The 18,002-nt window shown below is 44.2% G+C and overlaps 1 protein-coding gene across 4 annotated transcripts in view; it reads right to left on the reverse strand.

The window, feature by feature from the left end:
- Positions 1-4,828: 4,828 nt before the first annotated feature.
- LOC123756181 (ELKS/Rab6-interacting/CAST family member 1) overlaps positions 4,829-18,002 on the reverse strand; it is a 101,205-nt gene continuing 88,031 nt past the window's right edge. For all 4 annotated transcript variants that reach the window (XM_069336531.1, XM_069336532.1, XM_069336530.1 and 1 more), the window contains 2 exons: positions 11,845-12,445; positions 4,829-9,128 (listed from right to left, as the gene is read on the reverse strand). In XM_069336531.1, coding sequence (XP_069192632.1) covers positions 9,044-9,128; positions 11,845-12,445 — 686 coding nt within the window. In that variant the 3' untranslated portion in view covers positions 4,829-9,043. The remainder of the gene's footprint in view (positions 9,129-11,844; positions 12,446-18,002) is intronic.

Below are 18,002 nucleotides of genomic sequence, written 5' to 3' on the forward strand. Positions count from 1 at the left end.
AGACATAGAATGCTTCCAACCACACGGGGGCTTCTATAGGCCATTGCTCCCCTTGTCTCTCTGAGGGGACCAGGTTCTGGCCGTGGTCCCCAGTATGCCCACAGAACTCCATACAGATGACTGATGCCAAAGTCTGACATTAGTATATCAGCCTGGATAGCTCCGAGGAGCCGTAGGGGCTTCCCTCAGAAAAAGGCAGACAACATAAAATTGCGTCCTTCCCCACCCTTTCTTTGTTCTTGGAAGATGCTGATGGGATTGATTTCAGTGAACTGGAGGATGACATGATCACCCACTTACCAAAACTAAATGTTTCAAGGAATACTGTCCTGAAATAAAAAGGTCTATATCAGTGGATTATAAACCCATTTGTGTGGCACTTGACTGAATTCCCTGATAGTGTTACTGGTTTTGCAGAGCAAATGATCGAGCTTAGATCAAGCAGTGTAAAATGTTATTTGAAGAAAAGGACCATTTGGAGTTTTTCTTGTGTACAATTCAAGATGAATATCCTGTGGTAGCTGGGGACGCCATGATTCAATTACTGCTGTTTCTAAGCACCTACATGTGTGATGTAGGATTTTCGCTTGTCTTCATGAAGACCTCAAAATGAAACCGTTTACTAAAACCAGAATACGAAATGAGGTGTGCTGTGTCTGATATGCACACATATTATATTCCATGGAAATTAAAACAAAATTTGTCCTGTTATTACACTATATGAACATTCTAGGTAACTACATTTTTATGCATCATAACAAATCACTATAAGCAGTTCTGGCAGGTGTGGTAATTTCATAATACAAGCAGAGCATAGCATCACACGCATGTCAGTTGCTGACACCACCTGACTCGATAAAATGCCCTCCAATATGCTACATACATTGCTAACTCTAGCCATCATTATCTCACTGTTATCATTATCAAAATCCTGGTCACGAAATCCTGAATATGAATAATTTTCCACAAATTTATTTTGTAAAGGAACATGAGATCCTGTTTCATGATGTGTATATGCACCAAACTGTGCCTATATGTGTCTCCCCCTGTGCTGTGACAATCATAACTAACATTGGGTTCACCAATATCTGAACCTTGTACATTGTCTTCATCACAGTCAGGATCTTCTATAACAATATCAATGTTAAATGATCGCAGTTACTTATTTATTTTTTGTCAGTATTATTAAGTGATGCTGTAGGCATGAGATGCAAGGCAGTGCTGAGAGCTGTTTGCGCATGTGCTATGCATGGTCACCCCCTCTCAGTGCTGAGGCCCCTTACACCTAGGAGGAGTGGTCACAAGAAGATGGAGATGGGAACTGAGTGGGCAGGGCCCACAGTAGAAGGAGAACGATGAGGCAGAGAGGCGACACAAAACGACAGACGGGAAAACTGGGAAGGTGGGACGGAAACACTGTCCGGTGACACCAGAGGAACACCACAGACTCCACAATTGTAGGGGAGCAGGGGAGGAAGAAGAGGAGCTTATGGATGTGTCAGGGTTCAAGTCTTGGAGACGGTTGAGGACCTGAGGGGGTTGGGGGTGGGGGGGGTTGAAAGGTGGGGGGTAGAGGAGCATGATGTAATGCATAGGTTTAAGTCATGCTAGAAGAAAGGTGGACCAGGCATCATGCTTCGGGAAAATATGTCATATTGACATTTAAGATGAAGGATGACCTGTTCAAATTCATAATACAGATAAGAATGTGAAAGAAACAGGGTGGACATCTCAGTTGATGCAGTAAGCATGTGTAGAAAATATTCTGTACTAGAATGGTCTGAGGTCTGAGGAACCATACAAGTAGCAAAAGACACACCTCAATACCTGCTTGCTTGCTTGATACCTGCTTGATGGGGTTCTGGGAGTTCTTCTACTCCCCAAGCCCAGCTCGAGGCCAGGCTTGACTTGTGAGAGCTTGGTCCAACAGGCTGTTACTTGGAGCGGCCCGCGGGCCCACATATCCACCACAGCCCAGTTGGTTCGACACTTCTTGAAGAAAACTATCTAGTTTTCTCTTGAAGATGTCCTCGGTTGTTCCAGCAATATTTGTTATACTCGCTGGGAGGATGTTGAACAACCATGGACCCCTGATGTTTATACAGTGTTCTCTGATTGTGCCTATGGCACCCATGCTCTTCTCTGGTTCTATTCTGCATTTTCTTTCATATCATTCACTCCAGTAAGTTGTTATTTTACTGTGTAGATTTGGGACCTGGCCCTCCAGTATTTTCCACGTGTATATTATTTAATATCTCTCGTCTCCTTTCTAGCGAGTACATTTGGAGAGCTTTGAGACGATCCCAATAATTTAGGTACTTTATCGTGTCTATGTATGCCGTAAATGTTCTCTGAACTCCCTCTATTTCACCAATCTCTCCTGCTCTGAAGGGGAAGTGAGTACTGAGCAGTACTCAAGATGGGACAGCATAAGTGATTTGAATAATACAACCATTGTGATGGAATCCCCTGTATCACTCCATAGTCACTTTTATCGAATGCCTTTGCAAAGTCCGTGTATACTACATCTGCATTCTGTTTTTCTTCCAATGCCTCAGTGATTTTGTCATAGTGGTCAAGTAGCTGTGAGAGGCATGATCTTCCTGCTCTAAATCCATGTTGGCCCGTGTTGTGAAAGTCACTGGTCTCCATGAAACTGGTGACCTGACTCCTGATCACTCTCTCAAATACTTTTATTATGTGGTACATTAGTGCAACCGATCTATAATTCTTTGCCAATGCTTTGCTCCCTCCCATGTGTAAAGGGGCTATGTCTGCTGATTAAATCACATCTGGTATCTCCCCCGTGTCCAAGTTCTTCCTGCACACTATACTGAGTGCCTGTGCTACTTGCACTTTGCATTTCTTTATAAATATTGAATTCCATGAGTCTGGACCTAGGGCTGAGTGCCCCAGGTCTTTTTCAATCATGCACCCAATTTCAATGCTGCATGAGTGAATTTCCAGCACCTATTGCAGAGGTGTGGAAAGGGGATATATTACTTAACGGAGCATTTGGTACCAGGAAGAATTACCGAAGATGGGAGGATCCAACTATCAAGTCACCTTGACCACACGAAAGGGATGATGCTGACAACTGCAATGGGGGTCAAGTGAGTTTGTCAACCTGGAGACAAGATTACCCTGGTTCTCAAGGATATACTTAATATCCACATGGCAGTCCTTAAGTTCCCTGTACCCCATCTCATCGTGGGGCAGAAGATGGATTGTGCCAATACCAGCATTATCTTGAGATGATTTCAGGGCTTTTTAGTGTCCCCGCGGCCCGGTCCTCGACCAGGCCTTCCACCCCCAGGAAACAGCTCGTGACAGCCGACTAACACCCAGGTACCTGTTTTACTGCTAGGTAACAGGGGCATAGGGTGAAAGAAACTCTGCCCATTGACGCCGCCTGGGATCGAAGCCAGGACCACAAGTCCAGCGTGCTGTTCGCTCGGCCGACCGGCTCCCGTTCAATAAGACATTCTTGGAAACGCAAACTGGGACCTCACCAATATAAGATAGGGCAGCTAAGTGAGTAGCCACTTCCTTAGAGGGATCCTCAATGACCCACATGCTGGTCCAGGCGAGTTTAAACTTAATTCAAACATCCACAAAGTCTAAAAGCTGTCAGTAAATGTGCAAAATATCAGGGTGGGTACAGTAATCATGACAGACATCAACATGTTAAGGGTACATAGCAGGGGCAAACAGATTATGGAATGTAGCAGCAGTTGCAGAAAATGTGTGCATTCGATGGTGAGAACATCATCTTGGACCTGCCAGAAGGAAGGGCGCAAAAGGTGCTGTGGTAACTATCAAAGATTAAGTCACCCCAGGTGATAAGGTAGCCACCACTGGGGACGTGGGGTTAACCCTACCAAGGAGGAAGCTGGGAAAGGAAGAAAGTTGAAAAGACGTAGCCAAAAGCAACGTCTGGTCTGAGCCCACCGCAAACAAAACTGTGGAGCCTGATCTTCCATCACAGTCTGCCTCGGGAAAGGCCCAGTTGTCCACACCACCAAACAGCAATAGACCACAGCGGAGGTAGATCCCAAATAACTTGTGGAAGAGAACCACAAGGGCAGCACTTACAGGGCACCAAGGGAAGGTAACCCTAGGTACATTCAGCCAGAGTACTGGTGAAATTATATCTGGCTCACACACCCCCAATAGACAGGACCACACCACAAGGCCCAGCACTGAGACAATCCTGGAGCTAGAGGCTCACGACCACCAAGGTCTCACATCAACCACAGAACTGAAGGGTGGAGAGCCGGTGTGGGGGTTCTGGGACTCCCCCATTCCGGGGCAGGGGAAGCTGCGCAGTCGGCGGCATGTTGACAGTTGTGACATCATGCTTGTTTGCTCATTTTTCGTTAGGGAGTTCTGTCCAACAGTTTGACTTTCGGTACAAACATTTTTTAACTATATAGGGTTTATTTTGGGATGCCTACCTTTCTGGGTGCCTGACCCGGTCGATGGCAGACATAGAATGCTTCCAACCACATGGGGGGGTTTCTATAGGCCATTTCTCCTCGTGCTTCTCTGAGGGAGGTCAGGTTCTGGCTCGTGGTCCCTCGAAGGCCTAAGAACTCCATTCGCTTGACTGATGCCAGAGTCTAATACATTCATACCAGCCCGGATAGCTCCAGGGTACCGAAGGGGCTTTCCCCCCAGAGAATAGTGTGGATGGGTTGATTGTATATACATTACAAACATGGAGGCAAATGGAGAAGAGGCACAGGTGATGCTGGTGGAAGCAAGGTGGAGGGGGGGTGGCTATTACACACTTTTCCCCTCATTTTTGTTTTAATAATAAACAGTATTTCTTTAATCTTCCAGTTTATTTATGGTAAAACAATCAGTCTACATGATAAATCTTCAGTGCATTCTTATATCTATCAGGATCCAGTTTAGATACGGCACAAGAGTTATGTACCCAAATGGGTTTCCTTCCCGGTAATGTAGGAACCTGCATAAGCATTGTTTAGATAAATGAATTTGTATTGTTTAATATTTCAACACAAAATGTGATTAAAACAATTTAAATATTACTGAAGATATTAATGTATCATCATTGTTCATCCAATGATTTAGGCGAGGCAGGTACACCTTGTCAAGCTTCTGCCCTGATGGGTGGTTTTAAACCCCCAATCACGAGTGTTTCATAAGGAAGAGAAAGAGGAAAGGAAATGGGTCAAAACAATGAGGGTTTTCACAATACAATATTACACTATTACCTGGCAGAAAAACGAGTTCACAGTATCTCTACTGAGGATACCTAAGTACAGTTATGTATAAGGCAGTTTCAAAATCTAAAAAAAACTTAAAAACAAATTTATTTGGCTCTTGGAATGGGCTTAGGCAAGGCCTGGCACAAGACTGACATTTGGTCACCAGTGACAATTGTTAAAGTTTTTCACAACAAATTAGATCAAATAAATAAGACAACACTATGAATGATATGGAAGTGGACAAAACTAATTTATCTAGTTTATATCAATGAAATCTTAAAAAAAAAAAAAAAAAAAAAACTCCCCTGGAAGTGCACAGACTAATGTTATGCTTCCAGGCATGAAATTAGCACACATCCTTAACAAAACAAAATCTTATCAAAGTGTTTGCAAAAATGAGCATGTATTTCTGCTAATGTAACTTTTGGTTTAACTCAAATGTATGGTCCCACACAGTATTTTATATAGAATTTAGATTCAGATTTATACTAAATTAAAAGCTGAAATTCGTGAAATATTTAAGACTGTAGTAGCTTAAGGCATATTGTTAATGTATAAGCTTAACTGTGCCAGCTTCACGTGTGACAAGCACTCTTAGTGAGGTCTTGGCACTTACAAATGGCCTGCCAAATTACAGTGGCTAGAAAATATATAAAAATGATAACCCAGCTTCACTTGAACATGGTAATGTCTAAATATTTCCTTTTGACAATAACTAACAATAATACTGTATTATTACAGTTATTATTATTAGTAGTAAATGGATTTTTATTACAGATACAGTACTGTAATAATACTACTACTGATTTACATTTGTATTATTATTATTATTACACTTTCTAAATGGCTCTCAAATTTTCTTATCACAGAAATATCTAAATATTTGTTATTTAATTTATATTTATGAATATTTAGGGCATCTTTCATAATCGGTAATTATTCCCATTAACAAAATAACATGTGAGAACTTTGAGCAAGATTTACCTCTAACAATTGTGGCACACTAACTCTGGGGTGTTTTTATTATCATGTCTCCACTGCTCATGTGTATACTAACTGTGCATTACTAAAATATGCCAACATTCGAGGCTCACACCTTTTAACCAAATTAACCTTCTTTAACATTACAGTAACTTTCTTGCCCACCAATAGGGAACATATTTAACAAAAGTCACTCCTCAAATAAAAAGACTTTAATAGTATTAAATATGAATGCACAATCCCAAATACACTACCTCTTATCCCCCCAACTCTATTCCTACTTCACCAGTAATTACATAGCTTCATGAAAGAAAACTTCACCAAACTTTTCTTGCCTTATCATACTAAGCATTTTCGACAGCCTTCACTACAGCTTTTGTTGAACCACCAGACATATTACTACAGTACTCGAAATAAAATAATGTTCAAAGATAACTTACACACTTTGTTAACTTGAAATTTTCAATTAGAGGCTTAGTTCTAATCACTATAACAATAAACATTCATAGCTTTTCTCTGTCCTTATTACAACTTCTAAATGTTACTGCAGGTATTTTTTGTATACCTTCCCCAAACTTACAATGACTAGCAAACATTGCAGAATTGACCACAAATCTGAATATACATGCAAATCAGATTCTTTGCTCGATACCTAAGAAAAGAATTCAGTCCTCATGTGGCTAGATGACAAAACAATGTGGGTTTATACTTGTGAATATTACGGTTGGTTAAAATTAGGGAACAAGTGCCAAGATCTTTTCCCTAATGTCAAAGTTAAAAAACTGTCAATGTTAAAAAAGAAAAGTGGAATAAAGCCTAGAACATTAGTCAACAGTTGTAGTGAAAACTTCCTTGTGAGGGATGACCCACACTTTTGTGAGGTGAGACTGCAACATTATTCAGCCCAGTGTAAACTTATAATAGGCAACTTCACACAACTTCCTGCACACTTTCAATGTATGCAGCACTAGTGGAGACACCCAGTGGTGTCGACATGGAGGGAATAGCTATAACAACTGGTTATGAACACATCTCAGTGATGACTGCTTCTAGTTAACAAATGGAAATACAAAGCTAAGATGATGGGATGCAGGGGAGCAAGGAAAGGGAGAGGTGGTGGGACGCAGGGAAAGGGCGAGGTGGTGGGACGCAGGGGAAGGGAGAGGTGGTGGGACACAGAGGAAGGGCGAGGTGGTGGGACGCAGGGGAAGGGCGAGGTGGTGGGACGCAGGGGAAGGGCGAGGTGGTGGGACGCAGGGAAAGGGCGAGGTGGTGGGACGCAGGGGAAGGGCGAGGTGGTGGGACGCAGGGGAAGGGCGAGGTGGTGGGACGCAGGGGAAGGGCGAGGTGGTGGGACGCAGGGGAAGGGAGAGGTGGTGGGACGCAGGGGAAGGGAGAGGTGGTGGGACGCAGGGGAAGGGAGAGGTGGTGGGACACAGGGGAAGGGAGAGGTGGTGGGACGCAGGGGAAGGGCGAGGTGGTGGGACGCAGGAGAAGGGCGAGGTGGTGGGACGCAGGGGAAGGGAGAGGTGGTGGGACGCAGGGGAAGGGAGAGGTGGTGGGACGCAGGGGAAGGGAGAGGTGGTGGGACGCAGGGGAAGGGCGAGGTGGTGGGACGCAGGGGAAGGGAGAGGTGGTGGGACGCAGGGGAAGGGAGAGGTGGTGGGACGCAGGGGAAGGGAGAGGTGGTGGGACGCAGGGGAAGGGAGAGGTGGTGGGACGCAGGGGAAGGGAGAGGTGGTGGGACGCAGGGGAAGGGCGAGGTGGTGGGACGCAGGAGAAGGGCGAGGTGGTGGGACGCAGGGGAAGGGAGAGGTGGTGGGACGCAGGGGAAGGGAGAGGTGGTGGGACGCAGGGGAAGGGAGAGGTGGTGGGACGCAGGGGAAGGGCGAGGTGGTGGGACGCAGGGGAAGGGAGAGGTGGTGGGACGCAGGGGAAGGGAGAGGTGGTGGGACGCAGGGGAAGGGAGAGGTGGTGGGACGCAGGGGAAGGGAGAGGTGGTGGGACGCAGGGGAAGGGCGAGGTGGTGGGACGCAGGGGAACAACAGATGATGTATGTGTAAACAAATAAATTTCAGGATACAAGATGTAGCTGCTACTAGCAGTTCTGAATTATCTTCCCTAATATATGATCTACTATATTGTATATAATAGACAATATACTTCCATTTTAACTTGGCAATTTAAGCAATTACATTTATTTCTATATCAATTTTCTGCATATATTCCATTAGATGATCTATGGCTAAAAAAAAATTCAAACGGTTTGCAGCTCAAGAACTAACAAGAAACCAAATGTTACTTTTTTGCTTTAAACATTTTAAAATGGTGTATTTTAAATATTCATTCACCTGTCTCTTTGATACACATTACACACACATGATTCTTGTACTACATCAATCTCTTTCATGAACTTCCAACTAAAAAAAAGCTTCACTGGTAACCAATATCTTGTCATCTAATTGCACAAATTCTCAGGCAGATATATTAATTCTCTTCTGATTAACTTGTGCAAAGTTAAAACATCTGGTGGAAGACATGTTTAATGCCAGTTTTGCTTGGTCTTCAACTCTACTGATTGCAGCTAAAAAATCTAACACTATTCAATAATCTGAATATTTTGAATAAAAAATTATGGCAGCATAAGTTTAAATTCATCCTTATAAAGGCCATAACTGTAACAAAGTTAAATCTAATAATTCTGTTACATTCACTTGACCTAACAAAGAATACAAAGACTCAACAATTTAGGTCTGGCAAATAAACAAACTCTATGTTTACAGAATATGAATTATAAATGTACATTAAGTTATTTCGTAATCAACTTAATTTGTAGCAGACCTGCGTCCAGACTTCCTCGAGTGATGGGTACTACACACAACTGTGTTGCCGGACTCCTGCCGCATTTTACTGGAAAAAAAATATATTCAATTATCGGAGCACAATTTTTAAGTGTACACAGTTTGATAAAATTTAATTGATTTAATTGAATCATTAATTTTTATCAATGATTTAAATAAAGAAAGTTAAATTTTGGGGACAAACTAAAAATCTTTGAGAGCTGTTAGCCAAGAGTTCTGGAAAGAAATAGTTGGATTAGCGGGAGAGAAAGTGAATCAAGATGGTAATATTGTAATTTGCATGAAATCCAGATTTCCAAAAAAAAAATGCATCTTCAAGCTATTTGTCATCAAATTACCATATTTTTCTTGTATCATTTAACATGAAAATAAACCATAGAATTTCATGAAAATAATCCATAGAATTTTCTTTTAACACTCAAAGTTTTGGGAGCTCACCAACACTTCCAATTCTAGGTCACTTGTTATCTTATCTTGAGTTATCTTGAGATGATTTCGGGGCTTTGCGTCCCCGCGGCCCAGTCCTTGACCAGGCCTCCTTTTTGTTACACATCCCCAGGAAGCAGCCCATAGCAGCTGTCTAACTCCCAGGTACCTATTTACTGCTAGGTAACAGGGGCATCAGGGTGAAAGAAACATTTTGCCCATTTGTCTCCGCCTCCACCAAGGATCGAACCCGGAACCTCAGGACTAAGAATCCGAAGCGCTGTCCACTCGGCTCTCAGGCATTCTAAACTATGTTTACACCAGTTACAGACAAACTCCAAGGCATCCAAATGAGCCCCACAATGCAAATCACCGCCTGGTAAACTTTGTGATGAGAAGCAAGCTCAGACAGAATGGAGACCTATATACATTACAGGGTCGAAGGTGTCACTGACTCAACAGGTAGCATGGCAGAGGCAGGGAGAATGATTGTCGAGAAGTAGCAGAAGCAACAAGCACCCTTCAAATTTACAAGGAGTGAGTGTGGACTTGGTGGGTCAATGTACAAAGAGCCGTACCATAGACCTGCAAGAAAATCACCAGCGCCAAAAGGTGAGTAGTCAAACATGACACCCAGGAACTAGTGATGCTTGCCAAAGGAACAGAAATCAAATGCAGCTTAAAACAACATGGCTCTTAACACTTTCGCGCTATCTGGACGCGCCGGCGCGTCCCGTTTCGTCTAACGCTAACGCATAGTGGACATAAAGTTGAGTCCTCTTTTAAAATATTTGTATAAAATTCAATTTTTATCCGATTTACTTTGGGTTTGTTTCAAACTGCGCGCTATGAGGCTCTCTTTCTCACCACTAGGCTGCATGGTACAATAAGTTCATGAAAGGTGTGGATAACTTCGATCAAATGGTATTTTGTCCCAAACGGGTTGCAGGTGGGTGACTTTAGCCGTTTATACTGGTAATGCTTCCCCCATATCATGTATTATATGCATATGTCTGTTTAGGGAATTTTATTCCGATCAATATACAACCAAAAATAACTGTGTGCAACAAGTATAAACTTGACAAACATAACAAAAGTAAAAACATTTCGTGTGTGTTTGACGCTCACTGATATGTTCCAGCGTTGTTTTATATTTGGCGCTATTCTAACTTACGCTTTGTTGATATTTTTTACCTATGGGCACATAGAACATTCTATTGCGAACACATTGACACAAAAATGAATGACGTACATAGAAAATTAATGTCATGAGAGTGAAATAAGTATAAACTTTCAAAGCGCCGTGCGTCGTCCCGTCACCGATACCGGGTAACAATTTCACCACTTCCCACACTCTTGCGGGCGGGCCGCATCATTATTCTACGCTTATATTCATATCACCGTGTTGGGAATTTCATTGCGAGTCCATTGATACCAAAATTAACGCTGTAGAATAAGTGTGGAGGTGATTACAATCCCAAGAGTAAAAACATTTTGTTGCTGATGGGCGCTCACGGCGAGTCATCTTCGTAGTTATTTATTTGGTGCTGGTATCCCTATACGTTTCGTGACTTTTTTTACTGATGTTCTTCTAGAGAATTTTATTGCGAACACGTTGGTACCAAAATGAAATACGTAGCATGAGAACTAAGGTCAGAAGAGTAAAAAGAGTATACACATTTTTGTTTTTACGCTTTAGCGATAAAAACGCTGCGCGCACATTCGGTTGGCTGAGTGACCTTTGCGGAAAGCGCGAAAGTGTTAAGGATGTATTCATCTAGTTGTGCCTGCGGTGGTTGAGCTCTGCTCTTTCAGCCCATCTCTCGACTGTCAATCAACTGTTACTAACTATTTTTTTTTCCTCACGCACACCCCCCCAGGAAGCAGCCGAAACAGTTGTCTAACTCCCAGGTACCTATTTACTGCTTGGTAACAGGAGCATCAGGGTGAAAGTAACTCTGCCCATTTTGTTTCTGCCATCATAGGGAATTGAACCTGGAGCCTAGGAGTCCAGAGCGCTGTCCACTCAGCTACTAGGCCCCACCCCCCGTTGTCACAACAGTACCCAAAGTCACATCTCATCAGACATGGCTTCTAAAAATTGCCATCAGGTGATTATAATGTAAAATTACAATTAGAATACAGTACTACTTATTATACACATGTGTCCCAAGTTTCAAGTTATGTTCTAAGGCCTTCAAGATGCCAGAGAAATCTCATCAAGGACAAATTGGGTGAAAATCATAAGGATTTCCTAACCTGTGGAGATGCACATTATATACAGTACATGGAAAATAAATTATTAATTGCTATAAACAATGCTCTAAGAATAACCTTACCTAATGAGGCTCATTTCCTTGAAAGAAGTAATTTTTGATGCCGCTCTTCTTTTCCTGCGTTGGGTGCCTTCATTCACAATATTACCGTCTGGCTCAGTTATTTCAGTCACAGCCTTCAGCCGCTTTTCTGATGGTTCTTTTAAGTTTCCTGCATTAATTTTCTTTTTAATGTCCATTTCATCCTGATTTTTGCCCTCTTGACCCTTGTCATCCTGAGTCTTCTTCTCTTGATCTATCTGGTTCACCCTACATAAAGCTTCCTCTACATGTGTGCCAAGTCCTTCACTCTGGACTTCCTTCAATTTTTCCACTCTTCCAGAAGTGTATCTTGCACTCTCCCTCTGGTTCTTCCTCTGTAGATCAAGATCATGGTTCGGCTGTTCCAGTTCCATGATGTCATTAAGTTGCTCGCCTTCCTTTATATCCGCTTGCTTTTCTGACTGCAGTCTATCGGTTTTCCGTCTCATTTTGCCTTCCGTATCTTTAAGGGTTTCATTACTTTTATCTTCGTCATCAGTCTGTTCTCTTTCCTGTGTACCACCTGCATTTTCTTTTACCTTTTTCCTTTGTTGAACCTCAGTGTTGACATCCTGGGTACCATCTGATAATGAGTAAATAAGTACATAATTATATATTATATATAACAAAAAACCTGCATTTTCTGGGTGAGACCCGGAGGCTCCCTAGAGCTATCCAGGCAAATATATATATATATTAGACCCCTGGCATCAGTCAAAGCAAATGAAGTTCTAGGCCTACCAGGGTCCATGAGCCAGAACCTGGCCCCCCTCAGAGAGGCACGAGGAGCAATGGCCTATAGAAACCCCCGTGTGGTAGGAAGCATTCTATGTCTGCCATTGACCGAGTCAGGCACCTAGAAAGGTAGGCGCCCCAAAACAAACCCCTATCTGGTTAAACAAAATTGCTACAGAAAGTCGAACTGTTGAACAGAACTCCCCAAACGAAAAACGAGAAAAAAGCATGATGTTACAATCGGCAACGCGCCGCCAAAGGGGAAAGTGGGAGCCCGGTGCCGGCTATCCATACCACTAGTTCTGAGGCTGGACGTCAAAACATGTGAAAAACCACCAACCAGAAGGAGGGAGGATTGCAGGGAGCCTCCAGGTCTCACCCAGAAGATGGTATTTCATTACATTCAATGCTGGTTTTCTGGGGGAAGCCCCTTCGGCTCCCCAGAGCTAATAAACCAAAGATAAAACGAGAGAGACTTACTCCGGAAGGCGGTCGCCACTCACTCTTCAACTCAAAGTCGAGACAACTGGCTACAACCGCCGACCCAATGACACACATGCCCTTCTAGGGCCAGAAACATTGATTAGGTAGCGAGCAGCCAGGACCCTGTTCGACCGCCAAAAACCCCGTGTCTGAATGTCAGCCCAAGACATGTTACCGAAGACGGCAGCCAAAGCAGCAAACTTACCAATGTCATGGGCACGGGAAAAGACGGCATTATCGCTGGACCATATAACCCTGCGAACGACCTGGGAGACCCGAGCCCTGGAAAAGGGAAGAGGGAAAACCGGGTCAACCCAAAGCACATTCCCAGCCACTGAGGCCGTGGTGTACAGGTAACGGCGAAGAGCCGCAACCGGACACGTAGCACATGATGCACCCCCGACAGAACCAACCAAGCATCAACAACCCAAGGACACCTCTGGAAAACAGCAGTCTCATTCTTCGCCAGAAAAGAAGGTGACAGCTGCAAATCAACCTACCACCAGGACCAAAAGAGCAGAAATCTCTGCACCGGAGAAGAGCATGAAGCTCCCCAACTTGAGCCCCAGTGGCCAATGCCAACAGGAAAAAGAAAGTCTTCGCAAAATAATCTTGAACCGAAGGGGCCACAACAAACCAAGGAGAGATAGCAAAGAGAGCACCCGGTCCAATGACCAGGACAGCTCAGGTGGCACATGAACAGGCCGGAAATGAAACAACACACAAGACAACTTGCAGAACGGTGCAGAAGTAACATCCATTCCGAACGCAAGCTGAAGGGACTCCGCCAGTGCTGCATGAGCCTCCAGATAGACCCCTTACAACCTATAAGTTATGTGAGAAATCTTTAAAGAATTCTGATAAAGAAAGAGACCTAGGGGTGGTTCTAGATAGAAAACTATCACCTGAGGACCACATAAAGAACGTTGTGCGAGGAGCCTATGCCACACTTTCTAACTTCAGAATTGCTTTTAAATACATGGATAGCAAAATATTAAAGAAACTGTTCATGATTTTTGTTAGGCCAAAGCTAGAATATGCAGCGGTTGTATGGTGCCCATATCTTAAGAAGCACATCAACAAACTGAAAAAGGTGCAAAGACATCTTATCTTGAGTTATCTTGAGATGATTTCGGGGCTTTTTAGTGTCCCAGCGGCCCGGTCCTCGACCAGGCCTCCACCCCCAGGAAGCAGCCCGTGACAGCTGACTAACACCCAGGTACCTATTTTACTGCTAGGTAACAGGGGCATAGGGTGAAAGAAACTTTGCCCATTGTTTCTCACCGGCGCCTGAGATCGAACCCAGGACCACAGGATCACAAGTCCAGTGTGCTGTTCGCTCGGCCGACATGCTACTAAGTAGCTCCCAGAACTAAAGGGCAAGAGCTACGAGGAGAGGTTAGAGGCATAAAATACCCCAAAACTAGAAGACAGAAGAAAAAGGAGATATGATCACTACTTACAAAATAGTAACAGGAATTGATAAAATCAATAGGGAAGATTTCCTGAGACCTGGAACTTCAAGAACAAGAGGTCATAGATTTAAGCTAACTAAACAAAGATGCTGAAGAAATATAAGAAAATTCACTTTCGCAAACAGAGTGATAGACGGTTGGAACAAGTTAAGTGAGAAGGTGGTGGAGGCCAAAACCGTCAGTAGCTTCACAGCATTATATGACAGAGTGCTGGGTAGACGGGACACCACGAGCGTAGCTCTCATCCTGTAACTACACTTAGGTAATTACACTTAGATAATTACGATACGAGGCGATAGCATTCAGCGTAAAATGACGGTCCTGAAACAACCAAGACAGGAAGAACAAGACAACCCAATCCAAAACAGAAGAAAACCTACAAAGGGACAAGAAATAACAAAAGGACTGCCAGGAAACTTTATACTGCCATCAAGACGAGATACGCAGGTGGGACGCCATCAACGAAGCTACCTGCTCACCATACAAATGGAGATTGACCCGCATCAGAAAGACCTGATGCGAAGACTTGAAAAGACCGAATCAACTACGTAACAGACTGGCCCAATCTGCTGAAAGGGGCAGAGCCACGAAAAGACCCCCAAGTTCGGACAACGAGCAAGCAGCGTAATTTTGTTCTGCCCCGACTCCGAAACCTTCAGACACTTCATACCCGGAAGCAGGGGGGGGAGGGAAGACGAGCAAGATAAACAACAGAAGGGAAAGGACCCGGGGGCACAGACGAAACCAAAGTTGAAGCGGCTAACACCCCCAAGTCTGGGTGTTTTCCCCTATAACCAAAACGAGGCAGTCTCGGGGCATCCAGGTGAGCAACCAACCTAGCATGCTGCAACAACCTACAATGCACATGCAACGTCGAAGCCGCCAGCACCCTAAGATCAGTGGACTGGCTGATCTGTAGAACAAGCAAGAAACACCACTTACAGGACTCAGGGTCGAAGGTGTCACCAACCCAACAGGCAGCATGACGGAGGCAAAACAGGTACTCACCTAGTTGTACTCACCTAGTTGTGTTTGCGGGGGTTGAGCTCTGGCTCTTTGGTCCCGCCTCTCAACCGTCAATCAACAGGTGTACAGATTCCTGAGCCTATCGGGCTCTGTCATATCTACACTTGAAACTGTGTATGGAGTCAGCCTCCACCACATCACTTCCTAATGCATTCCATTTGTCAACCACTCTGACACTAAAAAAGTTCTTTCTAATATCTCTGTGGCTCATTTGGGCACTCAGTTTCCACCTGTGTCCCCTAGTACGTGTGCCCCTTGTGTTAAATAGACTGTCTTTATCTACCCTATCAATCCCCTTCAGAATCTTGAATGTGGTGATCATGTCCCCCCTAACTCTTCTGTCTTCCAGCGAAGTGAGGTTTAATTCCCGTAGTCTCTCCTCGTAGCTCATACCTCTCAGCTCGGGTACTAGTCTGGTGGCAAACCTTTGAACCTTTTCCAGTTTAGTCTTATCCTTGACTAGATATGGACTCCATGCTGGGGCTGCATACTCCAGGATTGGCCTGACATATGTGGTATACAAAGTTCTGAATGATTCTTTACACAAGTTTCTGAATGCCGTTCGTATGTTGGCCAGCCTGGCATATGCCGCTGATGTTATCCGCTTGATATGTGCTGCAGGAGACAGGTCTGGCGTGATATCAACCCCCAAGTCTTTTTCCTTCTCTGACTCCTGAAGAATTTCCTCTCCCAGATGATACCTTGTATCTGGCCTCCTGCTCCCTACACCTATCTTCATTACATTACATTTGGTTGGGTTAAACTCTAACAACCATTTGTTCGACCATTCCTTCAGCTTGTCTAGGTCTTCTTGAAGCCTCAAACAGTCCTCTTCTGTTTTAATCCTTCTCATAATTTTAGCATCGTCCGCAAACATTGAGAGAAATGAATCGATACCCTCCGGGAGATCATTTACATATATCAGAAACAAGATAGGACCGAGTACAGAGCCCTGTGGGACTCCACTGGCGACTTCACGCCAATCGGAGGTCTCACCCCTCACCGTAACTCTCTGCTTCCTATTGCTTAGATACTCCCTTATCCACTGGAGCACCTTACCAGCTACACCTGCCTGTCTCTCCAGCTTATGTACCAGCCTCTTATGCGGTACTGTGTCAAAGGCTTTCCGACAATCCAAGAAAATGCAGTCCGCCCAGCCCTCTCTTTCTTGCTTAATCTGTGTCACCTGATCGTAGAATTCTATCAAGCCTGTAAGGCAAGATTTACCCTCCCTGAATCCATGTTGGCGATTTGTCACGAAGTCCCTTCTCTCCAGATGTGTTACCAGGTTTTTTCTCACGATCTTCTCCATCACCTTGCATGGTATACAAGTCAAGGACACTGGCCTGTAGTTCAGTGCCTCTTGTCTGTCGCCCTTTTTGTATATTGGGACCACATTCGCCGTCTTCCATATTTCTGGTAGGTCTCCCGTCTCTAGTGACTTACTATACACTATGGAGAGTGGCAGGCAAAGTGCCTCTGCACACTCTTTCAGTACCCATGGTGAGATCCCATCTGGACCAACAGCCTTTCTAACATCCAGATCCAGCAGGTGTCTCTTGACCTCCTCTCTCGTAATTTCGAACTCCTCCAAGGCCGCCTGGTTTACCTCCCTTTCTCCTAGCACAGTGACCTCACCCTGTTCTATTGTGAAGACCTCCTGGAACCTCTTGTTGAGTTCCTCACACACCTCTCTGTCATTCTCTGTATACCTGTCCTCACCTGTTCTAAGTTTCAATACCTGTTCTTTCACTGTTGTTTTCCTTCTGATGTGACTGTGGAGTAGCTTTGGTTCGGTCTTGGCTTTGTTTGCTATATCATTTTCAAAATTTTTCTCTGCTTCTCTTCTCACCCTGACGTACTCATTCCTGGTTCTCTGGTATCTCTCTCTGCTTTCTGGTGTTCTGTTATTCCGGAAGTTCCTCCACGCCTTTTTGTTCAGTTTCTTCGCTTCCATACATGCCCTATTATACCATGGATTCTTCTGTTGCTTCTCGGATTTTTCCCTTTGGGCCGGGATGAACCTGTTTACTGCCTCCTGACACTTTTGGGTAACATAGTCCATCATACCCTGTACAGACTTGTCTCTGAGGTCTGTGTCCCAAGGTATTTCACTTAGGAAACTTCTCATCTGTTCATAATTCCCCTTTCGGTATGCCAGCCTTTTGATTCCTAGTTCTTTTTGGGGGGAGATAAGTCCTAGCTCTACCAGGTACTCAAAGTTCAATACACTGTGATCACTCATTCCCAAGGGCGCTTCCATCTTAACTTCCCTTATATACAGGTGATTGTCACCCTGAGACAAGAGGACAGAGTAACCCTCAAACTCGCACGAAGCGAGATGGTATCCAGGAGACACATCTATCAGACCACTGAGCCCCAGTGGGGTTTTCCTGGGCTTCCCCTTAGATGCTCTGCTAA

This window comes from Procambarus clarkii, chromosome 36 (assembly GCF_040958095.1).
Source record: "Procambarus clarkii isolate CNS0578487 chromosome 36, FALCON_Pclarkii_2.0, whole genome shotgun sequence".
NCBI lineage: Eukaryota > Metazoa > Arthropoda > Malacostraca > Decapoda > Cambaridae > Procambarus > Procambarus clarkii.